The 18,595-nt window shown below is 34.8% G+C and overlaps 2 protein-coding genes across 2 annotated transcripts in view; one reads left to right on the top strand and one right to left on the bottom strand.

Moving 5' to 3' along the window:
• Window positions 1–1,259: 1,259 nt before the first annotated feature.
• The window catches only part of LOC123867951 (probable LIM domain-containing serine/threonine-protein kinase DDB_G0286997), a 70,600-nt gene continuing 53,264 nt past the window's right edge, over window positions 1,260–18,595 (bottom strand). The window contains exons 7-12 of the mRNA XM_045910279.1: window positions 8,178–8,342; window positions 7,782–7,919; window positions 4,955–5,020; window positions 4,423–4,572; window positions 3,780–3,921; window positions 1,260–1,806 (exon numbers count right to left, since the gene is read on the bottom strand). Of these exons, the coding sequence (XP_045766235.1) occupies window positions 1,721–1,806; window positions 3,780–3,921; window positions 4,423–4,572; window positions 4,955–5,020; window positions 7,782–7,919; window positions 8,178–8,342 (747 nt within the window). The 3' untranslated portion in view covers window positions 1,260–1,720. The remainder of the gene's footprint in view (window positions 1,807–3,779; window positions 3,922–4,422; window positions 4,573–4,954; window positions 5,021–7,781; window positions 7,920–8,177; window positions 8,343–18,595) is intronic.
• Window positions 15,505–16,703, top strand: LOC123867986. Its single transcript, XM_045910323.1, has one exon. It carries the CDS (start codon window positions 15,650–15,652, stop codon window positions 16,082–16,084), a length of 435 nt encoding a protein of 144 aa, XP_045766279.1. The 5' UTR covers window positions 15,505–15,649; the 3' UTR covers window positions 16,085–16,703.

Below are 18,595 nucleotides of genomic sequence, written 5' to 3'. Positions count from 1 at the left end.
TATTACTTTTGTTTCCTTTGTTGGGCGTTTAGGAGGGGAGGAAATATATGCGTTTAATTTCTCGTATTTAGACGGGCTGCATCGTAGCGCGAAAATCGTTTCTAATTTGAATTCGTACATTCTCCTCAAAAAGGAGTCAGTGGTCCGTGTCTAAATATTTAACTAAACAAATCACGAAATAGTTTCTGTTGATACTTATAAAAAAACAACACTAGATACCAAACTGCCGAGTTCGGTAGGAACGGCATTCCGAACCAGTGGTAGATAATTTTGACGATTCAAAAGCACTTGTAAAAGTTTAATTAAATAAAAATAATTTGAATTTGAATTTGATAACTACAATAGTACTAATAAACAGTAAACTCATTACTGAGCCCTGCCATCAACTGTTTAGGTATTTGAAGACGGCAATTTTAAAGAGCAACTACTAAAGGATTTTATATTCAAGTTTTTATCAACAAACCACACTTGTTTACACGTCCACTGCTAACCATAACTTCCACACGCCACGCCCTGCAGTGTAACTTGCTTCATACAGTTTCACACCCATTTCACACCTATACGATTTATAGCACGTGTACGCGCGCGTTTTCTGTAACGCATTGCGGGACAGCCAGTAAATGAATCTAAAAACCACTAAGCATCGAACAATGGAAAATTCTCTGTTTATTAAAATAGAAATCCAATGAAGTCATTTATTTCAACGAGACGGGAATTTCCCAGGGGTGCTTAATTTAATTTTACCACTATTCAAACACACTCGACGCTTTTAAAATCCATGTAACAAACTTTTTAAATAAACGAAATGCAAGTCTGAAAGCATGGATGGCCAGATAGAAAGAAATTCAACTGCTATATCAGATTATTTTGCATTTCACTTGAAGCGCAGTAAATGAATACCAACAATGTTGTTTTGCTCGTTTCTGCATTTAAACATAAGTAAATATACTCAAGAAGAATAAATTTGCATCCCCGACAGGTTTCAAATAAGTGAGATACCTACTTTTTAGTAATTCTAAATGATGCGCCCACAAGCTTACCACTAAAATACTATAAACTCATAGCTTAAGACCTCGTGGGTCAATGGGTTCGATGATCGGTCAATGGCCGACCAAAAACTCAACCATGGAGCCGTTTCGATTCACAAATGTAATTTTCTACTGACCTAAAATTTCTGGTAAATTGAGGATATAAAAAACTAAAAAATAAAAAACTTTTCGGGTCAAAAGGTTTATGGAACAGAATTGAAACACAAAAAATATTTAAAACTAATTAATTTTTAATTTAGGATCACAAATGTAGGTAAAATTTAATTTAATGTTATAATTACGACCACATAACACCCCGATGGATTTTCAAATACGGTAGGTACGGCATTGAAAGAAAGGAAACTGTACACAAATCATTACAAGTTGAGCCTTATTAAAACACATTAAAGAAACAATTATTTATGTGTTTACCTTTTTGTTTAAAATTTGCAAAGGAGGAATGATGTGAAAATATAAAATACATAAATCCCTTACGAAACCATTACGACAAGTAACTATGTGTACGTTTAAAAATAAACAGCAATAATTGTAAAATTAACAATTTTATTTACAGAAAAAAAACCGAAACCGCACATGTAACAAAATCTATTTTATAAGGGATGGACGGAGAATGTCACACGTTTCGCATTTGCGCAGTGTCTTTTGTAGATTTGCGCAGCGATGGTGCTCGTTTAACGGCAAGCGCAAGAGCAACGCTTCACGCGCTTTTCGCGATGCAGCGGTGAATCTACGCTGCGCACGGAGCGAGGCTGCATATCTGAAAAGAAAAACACGTCTTTTATATAAAAACTGAATTTATCTTTATCTTTTGCTACCGATGTCCGATGACATCTTAAGCTTGTAGGAATAGCTTGGATGAGATTAGTAAGACGTTTCAAACCTATGCGAAAGGCAAGCACTTAGGTAGGTACTATAATATGGTTATAAAATGATCCTGATCTCCGTGCTTGTTATGGTAAGAGTTTATTTTGGTTTGTGAGCATTTATTTGAAGTTCTGAAGTCTTAGGGAAAATACCTAGCAAGACGTATTATGCAAAACCCCTTTTTGCAAACAATATTTCGTTGCCAGATTTTAGATTGGACAGCTGGATTTACTGATTAATCCATACAAATAAATGCGAAAGTTTGTCTGTCTGTTTGATAGCTTTTCACCGTAGATCCATTCCACTGATTTTGACGAAATTTGGTACAAAGATAGCTTGTCCCATGGATGGCCATAGGCTACTTTTATCCCGGGAAATAAAAGAGTTCCAATGGGATTTTTAAGAACCTAAATCAGGCGTGAGAACTGCGAAGCCGTGGGCATCATTTAGTCTACTTCATAAGTTAAAATATAGTGAGCATAGTAAATCTGTTTCACGTAAGTAATTTTTTATTCAGTTCTTTAATCCTACTATAATAAATAGCAACATTTAAATGTTACCTTTACTAACACTCCCCGAAAACCCAAAAGATGATCGTTAAATGTGATGTTTATTTAATTTTATTTGTCTATGTTGAAAGCCTACGCCCCCATTCAGTCACTCAGATTGGCCGATAATCTTGTAACTTAAAGTCCCTTGTAAACCTCTTTATGTTTTTTGATTTTATCGCCAAAATATATTGCCACTTACTCCACACAAATTTCGATGTAAAAGCTTACTAAATAAAACAGACGGATTAAAGTTTGTCTCGCATATTTTACTAACTAATTACTTTACTTCAGTAACTTTGACTACTTTACTCTAATTCAGAATAAATAATATTATGTATGTCTAATTAAACTGAGATGGTCAATATCCATATTAATTGTATCATTGTATGGATATATTGTAATGCGAAAGTGTGTCTGTCTTTCTATTTTCTCGCTTTTCGCGGTCCATCTGTTTGACCGTTTGTTCCAAAGAAGAACTCAGGCTACTTTCGTCCTGGAAAATCAAACAATTTCCACAGGATTCTTAAAAAACCTTAAGTCGCATGCATTATTCGTTGGTATAGAGATAGCTTGCATCCTGGAAAATCAAAGAGTTCCTACGGGAATTAAAAACAAACTAAATCCACGCAGACCATGTCGTGGGCATCAACTTGTTTTATAAAATTAGTTATGTTCTTTTGTATTATGTTACTTGCACCAAGCCACTTGATTGGGTTAAATGACTACCAACATCCACTGAAAATGTCGCGATATAATCACTATTACGTAGGAATACATACCCTGGGGAAATCATCGCGTGAGTAGGAATGTGTAACTAATAACAAAGTCAACTGTCAAAACTAAATTAATAACTAATAGCGGAATTGTATTAGGCAAATTAAGAGTGAAATGCTAATCACCATTTTCCGCCTACACAAAAAAAATACATGTAGGCATACCGTATACGTACATATTAAGTAAATGGAGTAAGTACTAGCTTTGCCTCTAGCCTTTTAGACCTCTGCGCGTGAGTCCGACTCGCATTTGGCCGGATTTTTAGGGTTTCGTACCTCAAAAGGAAAAACGGAACCCTTAAAGGATCACTTTGTTGTCTGTCTGTCTGTAGAATAGAAGATAACTATACCAAGTGGGGTATCATATGAAAGGGCTTTACCTGTACATTCTAAAAACAGATTTTTATTTATTTTTATGCATAATAGTTTTTGATTTATCGTGCAAAATGTTGGAAAAAGTACGGAAACCTCAGTGCGCGAGTCTGACTCGCATTTGGCCGGTTTTTTTTTCGATAAAAATCCTTGAAGTATTGTATACTCACAATGCGGTCTCTGGTCTACGGGCATGTCTTGGGGCAGCAGCAGAGTGCGGGGCGCACGCGGTGCTTGTTGCCTGTCCTGTGCGGCCTGCGCCTGCTCCGCCTCAACCTCGGCCGCTGCCAGGGTGTTCACGATGCTCTTCACCTGTAATTCAATTGATTAACGTCATTTAAATGTTTGTTAATGTATTTTTTTGCGGTGAATAATAAATAATCAATGTTGAACCAAACCCGACGAGATTCAAAATGCAACAGGTGTTTTAGGTTCACGTAATATTTATTTTTATTCAACTGAATGCGCATTTATTTTCTAAATTTAAAAAAAAGAATATGACTGCTTGCAATGGAATTAGTCCGAATATAAATTAATAAATATATAGACGTTTTCATACGTTTTAAATTACAATTTATAGGATGTTTAGTAAAAATGAATACTTAGTTCAGTGAAAGAATAATTACTACATTTAAATTAATTTTAATTTAATTTTTAATTATTTTTATTTGTTTTTAGTTTTAATTTAGATATAAGTTTATTTTATTTAAAAAAAACTATTATATCGATGTCAATTTCAATTAAATATATTATCTACTACATTTTACAGGAATCAAAATATGTTGCTCAAAATAGTATTGGTATTTCTTTTACCTCCTGCATGTCGTTGTCAATTTGTTGTTCACGACGCTGGTTAGCAACAGCTTCCTGGGCAGTGCGGTGGATCATGTGCAGGTCCTCAGGAGTCAAGTCCCATGGCAAGTTCATTTGAATTGGGCTGCCTTCCATTTGCATCTTTTGGACCTAAACACATTATTCATGATCAAAATTCTTGTTCTGATAATAATGCAATGTTAGAGAGTTAAAAAGGTTCTAAATTAGACAGAACAAAATTTTCGCTAGATATTGCTCGATTTTACCAGCTGAGTCTGCTAACTGTATTAATAACAATAATAATATATGTTTATAAAAACCTTCTCCAAGAGAAGCTATCTCTTGGAAAATAGGTAAAATTTTTTCAGCACGTTTAGGACTTTGGAACGGTCAAATTCAACTTAGGAATGCCTTTGATTCGACTTATTATTATTCGTCAGTTAAGTAAGTAAAATGCCTTTCAGGAATAATAGATGGAAGAATGAGACTAAAAAATTATAAAAAATTTGACAGTTAAGTGAAATATACGTACTTCGGGCTGCTCCATATCCTGTGTGGGGGCGGGCTGTGGCACGAACTGATGAAGAACAGCGGATTGCTACAACAAAGAGAAATAAGTATTTTTAACCGACTTCCAAAAAGGAGGAGGTTCTCAATCCGATGTGGTTTTTAGCTGGATGCAGCAAATCTGAATTAATTATTATTATTTTAAGTATATAATTATTGTCATTCCAAATTTAGATATCGTGTGGCCTTCAATTTTAATTTATACATACGTACTTAACTAACAGCAATTATGTTATGATAATCACAATAAAGGAAGCTATAATTACTGACCGCATTCGTATGCTAATATGTCGAGTTCTTTGACCTCTAAGGAGAAAACGCTTGACTGACTCTTACATCAGTGAATAGTAATAAAGTATTACCTATTTCAAAATATGTTCGTTTACGTTTACTAATTATACGTCAAAATTATAATTAAACTATCAAAATTTTAATTAATAACAGACCTAATTGAAACTCGCTTACTTGCGACGTAATTATGAGATTTGAAGAATTTTCGTGGAACTGACAGAATATAAATAACAATATAAACAAATAACACTGTTAATGGTTATAAATCTTATTTTTATAATTACTTGTATTGTACAAATATTTAGACCTATTAGCGGTGGATGTAATTATGCTATTTTATATAGTAAACACTACTAGCTACTATGATTACATCTCGTTGACATCTACCAGAGTGACTTTACTCAGCATGGGGCGCCGCGGAGGATTACTCTCCAAATTAAAAGAAATGGAAAAGGTAAAAGCAACCTTGAAGATCAACGTATAAAATGACAAGATAGAATACGTAATGGTATAATATAATATCGGTCATAGAATTTTAATAGCCTAATATCTAATTAGACCAACGTCTGTGAACGCAAAAAGCTAATTGATGTTGGCAATTTTATTCGCCACCACCAAATGATGATGACGGAATGAAATTTAACTTTCGATACGCTATAACTCCAGACCTTGAAATGGCACCAATTTTGCAACAATTCAGTCAAAAAATATAGGTATCAGTCTTGGAACGAAACATATAAATTTAATTGATTCACTCATTCGGCAACCATACAGGTAGATCGAATTAAATCTTTAACAATCTTTTTTGTCGTAGAGCTAATAAAAACTAGTTAAGTCAGAGTCGGGCTCACACATGAAGGGTTCCGTACTATCGTACAAGTTATACCTACCACTTTTATGTAGAACACTGCAAGTTAATGACGGACTGCTCCATCCATAATAGGTATGTGATTTAGTAAATTAATTTTTTCCTCAACACTTTTTTTTTTATGATGTAACCACAAATTCACGAATTTCGGGTTTTTTCGTTTTCTTGTTCTATAAGACCTACCTACCTGCCAAATGATTTAAGGTCAACGGGATTCGGGAACTACCTACCCTATAGGTTTTCTTAACAGACACGACAGACGGACTGACAGACAGACAACAAAGTGATCCTATAAGGATTCCTTTCTCCTTTTGAGGTACGGAACCCTGAAAATAGTAATTACTATTCAGAGTCGAAAGGCAACGGTAAAAAGGAATTCGAACTTTTTCACTGAGTAAAGTTTTTTGACTTCTCGCAAAGGCTATTATTGACAGACATTAAATTCTTACGGTACATAAATCCTGTTTCGTGCAGTAAGCGCGCAGCAAATACTTACCTTCACAAAGTAATCTGATTTTCATTTACAATAATCTTACGAGATCTTAAAACTTTAAAAAATTATATGAAGAAATAGGCCTTTCTGATCCCGAAATATATTTTTTGGGCAAAAATGAATGATGACGAAAACACTGGTGAAAAAGCGATGTGCAATGTATACAAATGATGACAAAGGAATCTTAATTTTGATATAATTTGTAATTTATTTACCAGAATTGCATTAAGCTAAACCTTGATAACTACCGCTCTTATGAAATTCGTGAAATATATGTAAATCTTGACTGAAATTACTTTGTAAAGCATTTTTTCGCGTATTGAGAGTAATTAAAAGCAGTAAATACATGATATCTGAATTAATTACTATTTATCAGATCAATCTAGGTTTACGCTTAATAAAGAGAGAGCCAGCGCTTACCAGAACTTCGTTAGTTGTAGATTTGATTTGGGTGATTTTAGCACTAATGTAACTGAGAAATCACTATCTCCACATTGTTGAAATGGAGAGGGTTCCCGCGCAAATAAATATGGGATTCTATTTGCCAAACTATGTGTAAATAAAGGTATTTACCTTCAGCTAAGTCATCTCACCTTCGGATTTGATGGTCAAAATAACTTTTGGCTAAGAGTTTTCCAAATAAGACAGACATTACTGAGTAGACATGCTGGCTTGAAATTTCAAATAACTTTTTGCCGTAAGAATATTTATAGAACGATATTTATGTATGGATTAGTATTTAAAAAACTCGCACTTGTACTATAAAATAAGGACAGCTTATCGAAAAAATTGAATTAATAAATTTCTGCTCACAAAATAATGCGATAAAAAAAAATCTCTCAACTGCAAGCAAAAATAAGACTAACTTATTTTTTGGGTTTCACTTTCATATAATCTGTATCAAGTATTTACTTTGGTGAACTTTATTAGCTCATCTGTATCTCCAGAAGACTCTCGATAGCCGCAAATCGCAATATTTTTATTAATTAAAATTACCGAATACCTGCTACTACATAGGACCTACTAAGGATGGACGCACACCAAGGAGCCCATGTAAATGATATAATCATAAGAGTTCCGTTCTTAAATTTTAACGGAACACTAAAAACTGAAAACAGGTATTTTTATGATAACACTTACTTCATTCTGGTCTTGAGCCTGGGGTGGTGGTGGCGGCTGGAAGGGGCCCATGTTGTCTTGGGGTGGGGGCATGTTGTGAGGCGCTGGGATAGCAATTACACGCATCTGGCGGGGCGCTGTCATTTCTTCGGGCTCACGCTATTAACAAAATACACAATGTTAAATAATAGCTTTTGCCCTCGACTTCGTCCGCGTAGACTACACAAATTTCGAACCCCTATTTTACCCTCTTAGCGGTTGAATTTTCAAAAATCCTTTCTTAACGGATGTCTGTTTCATAATAGCTATCTGCATATCAAATTTCTGCTGCTTGTCAGTGATAGGGACTCGGGAATCATATTGTAGCTATCTATCACTGAAATTTTCACTTCAATGAACAGGTTGGGTTCTTATTACCTCATTTTCCTGGGGCTGTGGTGGTGGTGGAGGGGGTTGGAAGGGGCCCATGTTCTCGGGCGCCGGAGGCATGTTGTGCGGGGACGGGATGGCGATCACGCGCTGCACGTGGATGCGCATCTCACGCGGGCCGTTCATCTGCTCCTCGGATGAATCCCATGGCATCTGAGGACAATGACAAAACAAAGTCAATATAACATTCCAAGTGTTTTTAATCAATATTCGATAGACTTGCGCTTGGCTATGTCCTATCTCTAAGTATCTTATGGCAGAAGTACATTATCTACCTACTGTTTTGTGGTGTGACGTGGCAAAAGACGCTTGGAAATCACATATTTTACATAAAAACCTATAGGTATATAACCATAAGGTTACAAATACAGGGTATAGCAACAAAAATGTACCTACAACTTACGCAAATGAATAAAGTAGGTAGGTACCTATTTGCTTGTTTGAGCTTCTTTATGCAATGAAACCATACAGACTACGGCTATGATATAAAGAGCCATAACTAGCTAAGTGAATTAGCTATATAAATATTAAATAGATACTCAGGTACTTTTTGGTGAAATTGCATATAAACCCTCGAAAATGGTACCGCTTAGAATCGTAGCAGCTTTAATATACGTCCCACTGGACTGCTGCTGTTATTTTAAGCTCTAGGAGTGATGTACGAAATTCATTATTTAAAATAACTATTGCAGTTTTTATTTCCAACCTAAACCACCGCAGTTTCGTATTTATATTAAAACTAGCTGACGCTCGCGACCTCGTCCACCCGGGTGAATTTAGTTTTTTAAAATATCGTAGGAAATCTTTAATTTACCAGAATAAAAAGTAGCTTTTATCACTCCCCAGATTTTTAACTACACCCATACAAAAAATCACGTCAATTCGTTGGTTCATTGGGACGTGATTGAAGGAGAAATCAACAAGCCAATAAATCAATAAACAAACACGCTATAATACGGGTAGTGACATACCTAACACAAGTATTAAATGATAATAGATTTATTTTGAAAGAATAAAACTAAAGACCAATGCAGTCAACGCAACGTGACGCAAACGCATTATGTGGTCACATCGCTAGAGATGAAAACTATCAGGAAGCAATGACCTGACAGGTGCCAATGTGTGCGAGGACACGCAACAAAGGCGCACGAGTTCATGAGCAGCATCACTAATGAAGTTAGTTCATCGCAATCATTAATAACTATGAATATACCTGCTAATTTTCTGAGATAAATACCTGGGTACGTAGGACATACCAAATTTCCTCAGTGCTTAAAGACGAAAGTCTTCGTACAGTGCGTGTGGCCAGTGATGACAATATGATCCGAGACATGGTCGCTTACTATGATGGGCTTCATAAGAAAGTTCAGTCACTTAGCGGACGATAGAGAGAGCTATGCTTGGAGTTTCTCTACGTTATCAATAAGGAGGTTATCAGAAATAAGGAGATCCGTAGGAGAACCAGATTAACCGACATAGCTAAACGGGTTACAAAGCTGAAGTGGCAATGGGCAAGGCACAAAGATCGGAAACACGATAGATGCTGGTACAAGCCTGAAACTTAATCTTTTCCCATAAAAAATTAGGTACACGGTTTGCATCTGTGCTTTTTTGCGTATGTCTAAACTAGCCCTAAACAGTATTATAGTATATAATACGATAATTGCTCTGATCAGTGTATGCAGGAATAAGCTAAGCTGACTCATAGCTCAATCCCAGCATGGTGTAAGCACATGTCATGTTGTATCTAGTTGTCTAGTTGTACTACGAATGGGTGCGCCCACAGTCCAACCTGTACGACCTTTATCGTTGAATAGTTGAACCGCCGCGGGCACGCTTGAATACATAGATATGTCTTGGATAGAATTTCTGAAAATCCATTTCTAGATATAATATTATGTTACACAGAGAACTTCCTACGCAAAATCTTCTTCAAGTTGCTAGACCCAGCGCGGCTTGAACTATACGTATAGAAATAGTTGTAGTTGTACCAACTGATATATTAACGTACATATATCAGTACGTTAATATATCAGTTGGTCAGTTTCTTGATTTATATTATAATACGTACCTATATAGTAAACTGGATAAATAAAATAAATAAGTACTTTATACGCATTTATTAATATTCGAAGTCAGTACAAATATACGGAACCAAATATAAACAAGGAAGAGGTGTCACTCGTCGCATTGTCCACGTGTCCTTCAATAGATGTTACGCACGCATTGTTGTGCTTAGAACATAAGATAGCGCCATTGTTACAGGCCCATTCGAATTAAATTTGATGTACCTATCCATCAATATAATGAAGCTATTGAACATTTAATGTAACGAAAAACAATGCATAGCATTTTCACATTACTCGTTCCGATACCGGTCATGTAATGTATCTATGATCTTAGATTAAGGCAAAGCCATTGGTGACAAAATAGCCATGTTAGCCTAGTGATTAGAACGTTCGCCTTTTAAGCGCGAGGACGGGGTTCTATCCCGAGCACGCACCTAGCTATCTTTTCGGAGTTATTTGAGTTATTAGTTGAATTCGTTAAAGCAATTTAATACCACTTGCTTTCAATGAAAAAAACATCGTGAGGAAACCTGCACGCCTGAGAGTTCTCCATAATGTTCTCAAAGGGGTGTGAAGTCTGCTAATCCACACTTGGCCCGCGTGGTGGGTTGAAACCCTTCTCATAGTGGGAGGAGACCCGTGCTCAGTAGTGAGGCAGCGATGGGTTAATCATGATGATAAAGATGTTGGTCATTTCCGTTCTGTTAGAGTAGACTATGGCCAAAATATAGCCACTGGTAAAACTGTTGTATTTTAACTTATTTGCAGCCTGGATTATCGGTTTTAACTACATTAATGCGGCACTACGTAAAACTGTGCTACTAGTAGGTATGATCTGATACGAAAGTTTACCAAAGGTGAAGCATTTTTTTTAAATGCGAGATTTCTTTTGTGATACACCGCCAGATTCTCGCTGTAATTTGACTACTTTATCTGTATAATGTAGCAATAGCTGTCGAATTAAATATGCTTACGAATACCAACGATCTTTGTGATACTCTTAATATACAAAGTAAGGTACCTATCTTGATAGCTAATAGCGATCTTACAAAGGCATCGACTCAGCATCCAAGCCTTTGTGAGATAATTACTATTTAATCTCATGATCGGAACCGGCTTTGAATAGTTTTTATGTGTGGTGTGTAATTGAAATAAACGGCGTGATATCTTCGCCTATCGATATCAGATTTAAATAAAAAACCTATCTACATACTATTTGAAGAATAAGTTATTTCGGGTAGGTAGGTATATAAATCTACTCGTAGCTTTAAATGAAATGAAAATAAAACCAGTTAAAGATGCAATTTATCTTTGTGACTCTATCAACTGTGGTGTTTCAATAATATTGTTCAGTAGCACGAAATTAATCAAACACTTATGCGGAAGCACACCATACTTATAGGTATTATAAATGCGAATTATGCTGCGGCTGGCGGTCTGTTACTTTTTCACGGTCCATCTGTTTAACCGAATTTGATTTTTTGTACAGAGATTACGACAGTTATTGGTTTTTATCCCGGAAAATCGAAGAATTCCCACGGGATTTTGCAAAAATCATAATCCATACGGACGAGTATTTCATCCAGTTTTATAGCTATGTGAAGATAACTCTGTCCGTGTATCTATTTGTTATCTTTTCATTGCTCAGCCGCTGAGCTAATCTTAAGGAAATTTTGTATAAAGACAGGTCTCATCCCGGAAAATCAAAGAGTTCAAAGAAATCAAAGAGACAAAAGAGCGAGATTCTCAAAAAAACGTAAATGCACAAGACAAAGTCACAGGCATCAGGTAGTTAATAAATAATAGTAATCAATAACGCACCTCATAGATCGCAAGGATGAATTGTTATTTTTTCTTCTAATGGGTAACTAACATTTATCGACATACAAATGCAGTTAACAGTTATCTTTGCCTTGACTCCAACCGCTTACTAAAACTATTCAAGTTTAATGCAACTAATTAATACTTAAGTATTATTTCCGTTGATATTAACACATTTCCGGTACACAAAATATTAATACGAAATTCGATCCGTTTTGTTCAATTAAGTTTTAATGTGATTTTGAATTGCTAATTTTACTTCGGAAACGGATACTAAGTTAAGATAAGATTTTCTTAAAAGTTCGTTCCCAAATTGGCCCTTGACACAGTTTCAATTATACGGCTTATTCACTTATTACGTCTTGGTGTAAATAACAATTGGTATTTTAACATTATAACTTACTACTTAATAATTATATTTTATTAAGGGTCACATTAATATGAAAAGTCCTTTAAATGTCATAACTATTACTTATCCTTATATAATATCATAATGTCACATTATCTTGAGACAACTTTATTCTGTACCTATTAAAGATAGAAATTTTTGTAATCTTATTAATATTCATTTGATTAAGTATTTTAAATCAGCAATATAAATGTCGAGCAATCTTATATTCTTATTTATCACTAAATAAGTATAAGTAAAATTCAGTAACAGAACACGTTTAATTCATTAACATAATATTCCCATTTTCTTAAATCTATACAAATGATTTAAACCAACACATCAGGTATTTCCACTTTCTTTATCTCTAAATTCGAACCATAAATATATATTCAATATTCAACTGCTTAAATGAAGATCTATGGAAGAAATTTAGAGAGTGATAACAGTGAAGAGCTGGCGAACAAAACGGTGTAAATACACTTCTTTTTTCTTTACTTGTACATGTACTGGATGTTTTGGTCCACTGAATAAAAACTTTACTCATTTATAAGCAAAATGGTCAAAATTGTACTGGATATGAGTCCAAACTTCCAAAGTTCATGACTTGGATCACTGATTACAAACTTGAACTCATTTTCAAAAACGTCTTAAAACTATGCTAAAATTGAGTCCAAAGTTTGTGATTTCGATTGAAACAGTATTTATAAGTAATTACAGTAAAGTTTCACGAGCGTCATTCAGTTTTTTACTCCTCCTCATAATAAATTATATTTCGTGCAATTAACCGTTTAGTTCACCATCTCCTCAATAATTATTATTGTTTGGAAATCTATATAATGAATTGTAAAATTCAAGTTATTATATGTATAAGAGGCAAACAAGCAAGATAGATTTCGGAAGGTCATTTGCGACAAACATTAGCTTCCTGTATTTTGGTTTCTATGTTCATTTCGAAGATGACCTCGCATTAGGTATAAGTTCCGTGTCATGCGGGTTGACTTCAGTCGAGTATTCGTTATTACGTTGAATGAATATTAATATCACTAGTATATTTTGGTACCGTCAAAATAACTTATTATCAATATCAGCGAACGTCGAAAACGGAAAACGGCGGATATGTAAATCTTCTTTATTCCCTATCCCGTGAGAATTTTGTAAATTCTGACCTTATTCCCTGTCCTACAAAAGAAATTTCTGTGCTTTCAGCTTTCTAGGTCCAAGGAAGGACTTGTGTTGATGAATAAATGAGTCAGGATTTTTCTTTTTTATATCAATATAATAATTTGGGTTAGGAAGTGCATAGACGGCCTATAAGCCACAAATATCCAGCCACAAGGTTTATTAGCTTTTAAAAGTTCACTTTCACAACAAATCGGGTGAAAACCAGACCGTTTCGCATAGGTACACATTCGTAGAGCCTAACTAACGCGAAGGTACTTTTCTTCATATTCTTAGGAATTGCGCTGCTATTGAACTTAAATTGTATTTAAAAACAACATTCTAACCGCATGCTAGTGTCCTGTATGCAGTATTCCTTTATGTTGAATATCTTGCATCCTTGAAAAAGTCGTGTACAATTCCGTAAATATGCGCAATTTAAGACGGCCACGTACAAAACAAAATTAAACTTAAGCCTTCTACTCCAAATGATTAACGGTATATGAACGTTTTATCCTATTTTTTTAAGTATAATCATCTCGAGAGCTTATTAAAATTAACGGCGGATTTGCATACTTAGTACGCAAATAAGATAACCTGATTGACCAAGCAGTCTATGAAAGTACTTACACGTATTAAATGCAACGAGCTTTGAATATCTACTATGTATATTTATATTATTTTTAATGTAGAGTCATGCTATCAGTATTATGATAATATTACAAGAAGAAATTAAACAGTTGATCGTAATTGCAGCATATTTATTGAATCAAATAAAATTATAAAACGAGTTATTCCAGGCACCTACATAGTATTATAATCATAATGTTGATAAATAGTAATTATTGTATGTGCATTATTAAAGTTAGATATCTTACTAATACTCTGAATGTCGTTATAACATTATAATTGGAATAACAACATTAAAATATTAATTCTAGACTATAAGTAACAAACCCTTTTTAGGTACTTGATTATTTATTATATATAACAACATTTATTATTATTTACTAATAATAATTTAAAAATGTATAAATATTTCCTATCAAACTGCTCCGGTTCCTCTAAATTAACAACACTAAAGAACACAGTAACCTCAAGTTCAAAGCAGATTTCTAAAAGACGGCTTAAAGTCTGTTTAATTTTATAATCCGATTTCATATAATGAATATATATTTAACTTTTATACTTTGTAACTATATCAAAAATGTATACTTATTTACAGGATACTTAATGCTTATTTATTTAACAACAATGTATTTAGCTTCAGCACGCAATGCATTTGGAAAAGAAAGAAAAGTAAACTTTTAGTGACTCGTCTGCCTGCAATTTGACACCAGTATAGTCCTGGCATATTTGCCAGGACAATGTCATGAGGTAAAAGAACATGTTATGATGAGTTATAAGTTATGCAAAAAATAACGCAGAGGTAAATATTATGGAAGCTCATAGGACAAAGATTAAAGAAATTGAAAGTATACCTATCAACGTAACATGATGATAATTTTATACTGTAAGCACAAACCGAAATACTTTTTTACCTACTACGATAGTATAAAATGTGATATTAAGTTCTATTTACTCTTAACACCGTACTCAAACCTACAAATATAACTAATATATGTACGTTTAAACACAATGCCCATAATAATTTTCATAACTTATGAGTCCTAATGCTACAACTCCACATTAGACGCAAAGTGCGATATAATCTACACCAACCGCACCCGGGTGATGGTCACCTTGTATGTACAGCAAGAAATAAGTGGAACAAGGTTCATGAGCGTTCATAACCTGACGTATAATATGATACATTTGCCTAGTGAAAAATAACAAATATGAACGTAATGTAAGCGCTAACCCAGACCGTGCCGCCTCCACGGTCACGCCGCGCGCTCCTTGCTGCATCTCCGATCAATTACCCTACCAAGTTCAAGAACGTCTCGGGTATAAAAAAACACAAAAATATCAACTCAAATTAGGAACGAATGGTGCCGATCGCTCGCATACTTATATAAATAATGTTGTGGGCGCGCGCGGCTCAAACACCCGACACACACCGAAACATGTACGCGTATCTCGCGCTAGCTGTTGTGCTCGCAGCCTCTGCACGCGCGGCTTCATCGCCCCGCGACCGATTCGGATACGAGAGAGAAATAGACACGAGATATAATCAGGTCCCAAAACTGTTGGACTACGTGCTCAACGGAGAATTTTTAAATGCACAAAAGAATCGAGCCAAACTTGTAACAAAATTGCGACCGGAAGAAGCTGTGGTCGCCGACAATGTGATTTTGGAATCGAACGTGGTGAAGATCGTAAAACCTGCGAAGAAATCGGACAGCGGTGAGCTCGTGCGAAGGAGACGTGGCTACAATTTGGAAAATGTGATAGTTCCCGCTAGATATCCTTATCTTCCAGTAGTACGGTATAACCGTTTCCGCCGGTGGGGCTAGTGGCATCGGGTTGCCGCACCATTAAATGTCAAGGCTGCATGAAGCTAATCAACAGCGGGCCATGGCTCGAGCCGCCGAGCGCATCCAGCGCGCAAGATGTCGCGAACAGACTTATTGACTTATTATGAAGTGGCTGTGATCGAATGTTAAAGTTATGTTGGCGGTGTTAAAGGCTTCGATTGAAAAAGTTGCAAGAGACGGAGTGAAAAGACAATAGTTATTGTTAAGTGTCATTTTAGTAAAATAAGATGTAAATTAAAAATATATGTTAGTACACGCTTATTGTTCAATTGTGTTGTTAATTTTTCTAAACACCTATTACTAGACTTTATTACTTAATATAAAGCACTAACCGGAGCTGTTTAAAAATTAATGTTCTAATCTTTCCGTGCTTCGCTTCATTTAATAAGACGTAAAATATTCAAACGATGGAATACCGACATCAGGACAAACTTGATTTTTTGAAACTTTACATCATCGTTTTCTTCATTAATTAAAAATACCAGACTTAATGTCTATAATTAGTTGCTTTATTGCTTTGAAGTACAATAGCACAAAACTGCTGGAAAAAAGTTGTTTCTGCCCTAGTTCGTCCCTAAAATATAAAGCAATTCTGAAATTATGATATTTTGTTCGCCCTTGTGACCTTTTCTAACTGTGTTTTCTAACGTATAATCGCTCGTCTCTCAAACCTTTTTTCTCCATCAAGGACTCCTAAATAACAATAAACGGTAGACGTTTAACGGGGTAATTGTGTTTGACGAAAAGTATTCCAGTTTGCTGGGATTGCCATCAAAACCAGCAAAACACAGTCTATTTAAACACAGTGACCAAAATCATTGAGATCATTGGAGAAATCATGGATCATTTTGCTGATTTAGTTAAAAGCAATGGCTGACATCCAAAAAGCTGTAGAAGGACTATTTCAAACAAAAATCTTATTCTATTAAACTCTTTAAATTAATTACATAATATATAACACTGGCCATCAAGTTGAAAGCAAAAAGAGTTGCAGTACCTACCTACGCAAAAAAATTTGTTCAGAATGATCCATCGTATGTCGTTGATTTAGGGCGTTTCTTATTATTTTACTCAATCAACAATAGTACAATAGCTTATAATATGTAGGTATAAGAACTTTCCAAAAGTTAGCGAGAATCATATTCATGAGTTGTCTTTTATTGATTTACCAACCAACATTCAAGATAATAGAAAAGATAGTTGTAAATAAAGTCAACTAAAAATGATAAATTGTTAGTTGTTTTTGTAGTCTAGAAATCGATTTGTCAAGATCTTCGAGAAAAAATACTTATGAAATAGCTCCGGTCACAGACATTAACTTATTTTCAACTTTACTTAAAATAATGTAGCTAATTTTGCTGTTCATAATCTCTAAATGAAATTAAAATATCATGACAGGTCTAAAATGTACTGCTATCAATTGACAATCACAAAGTACAATGGTACCGACGAAGTACCTACTTTGAATAAATGCTTTGAGTTTGAGTTTTGAGTTCATGTCTTTCGTAGTTCTACCTGCGGAAAAGCACTGCATAATATTTACACTTATCAATTTAGTTCAGTTTAGGGAGTATAACAGAATTAGCCACAGACCGTTTATAGTTACCACAAGAATGGCTTGCCCTCATAGCCTACGTTTAAGAAAAACAGACCGGTTGTATTTGAACCTGTGATGTATTGAATAGTTATGAATAAAATATTCATATTTACTGCTAATTTACAAACTAAATGAATGCGTTGGGTGCATAGAATGGTACTTACCGGTTATTGCAGTTATTGGTAATTAAATGAACAATGTTGTAATTGGAACAATGAATTATATAGTTCGCGTACTACACGGCCGATATCGGTGTCAAAGCGTACCTAAAATCACTTCATTTTGTTGTAGTTAAAACTAGCGAAATCGGCTTTTTACACGACTGCCCAAAAAAAAGGAGTGTAATGTTTTCAGTGTATATGTACGAGAGTTATTCCACCATAACTTCTAAATGTCTGAACAGATTTGGATGTATGAATATCGTGGGAATCCTTACATCATCCCAAGCGACACTGCCTATAATTTTTTGAAAAATTATAGGCAGTGTGGCGCCAATGTGGCGGGTGTATGGTGTCATTTTCAAGTGGAAAAAGTCTTTTTAATTACCTGTGTATGTGTGTAGTATTTTCTCCACTAATATTATAAAGAGGAGAGTTTTGTATTTTGTATGTTTGTAACGAATAAACTCAAAAACTACTGGCCCGATTTCAAAAATTCATTCAGCATTTGAATGCTACATTATCTTTGGGTCACGTAGGCTACTTATACTAAACAAAAAGTTATAAGTAGTAATCACACTAATATTATAAAGGCGAAAGTTTGTATGTGTGTGTGTGTGTGTGTGTGTGTGTGTGTGTTTGTTACTCCTTCACGCTAAAACCACTGGACGGATTTGGCTGAAATTCAGAATGGAGATAGATAATATCCTGGATTAGCACATAGGCTACTTTTTA

Source organism: Maniola jurtina, chromosome 9 (assembly GCF_905333055.1).
Source record: "Maniola jurtina chromosome 9, ilManJurt1.1, whole genome shotgun sequence".
In the NCBI taxonomy this organism is placed as follows: Eukaryota; Metazoa; Arthropoda; class Insecta; order Lepidoptera; family Nymphalidae; genus Maniola; species Maniola jurtina.
This window is presented reverse-complemented; position numbering and strand designations above follow the sequence as displayed.

What these genes read in the sequence shown, in the direction of transcription:
- LOC123867986 (XM_045910323.1), top strand. Translation starts at nt 15,650, where the DNA reads ATGTTGTGGGCGCGCGCGGCTCAAACACCCGACACACACCGAAACATG.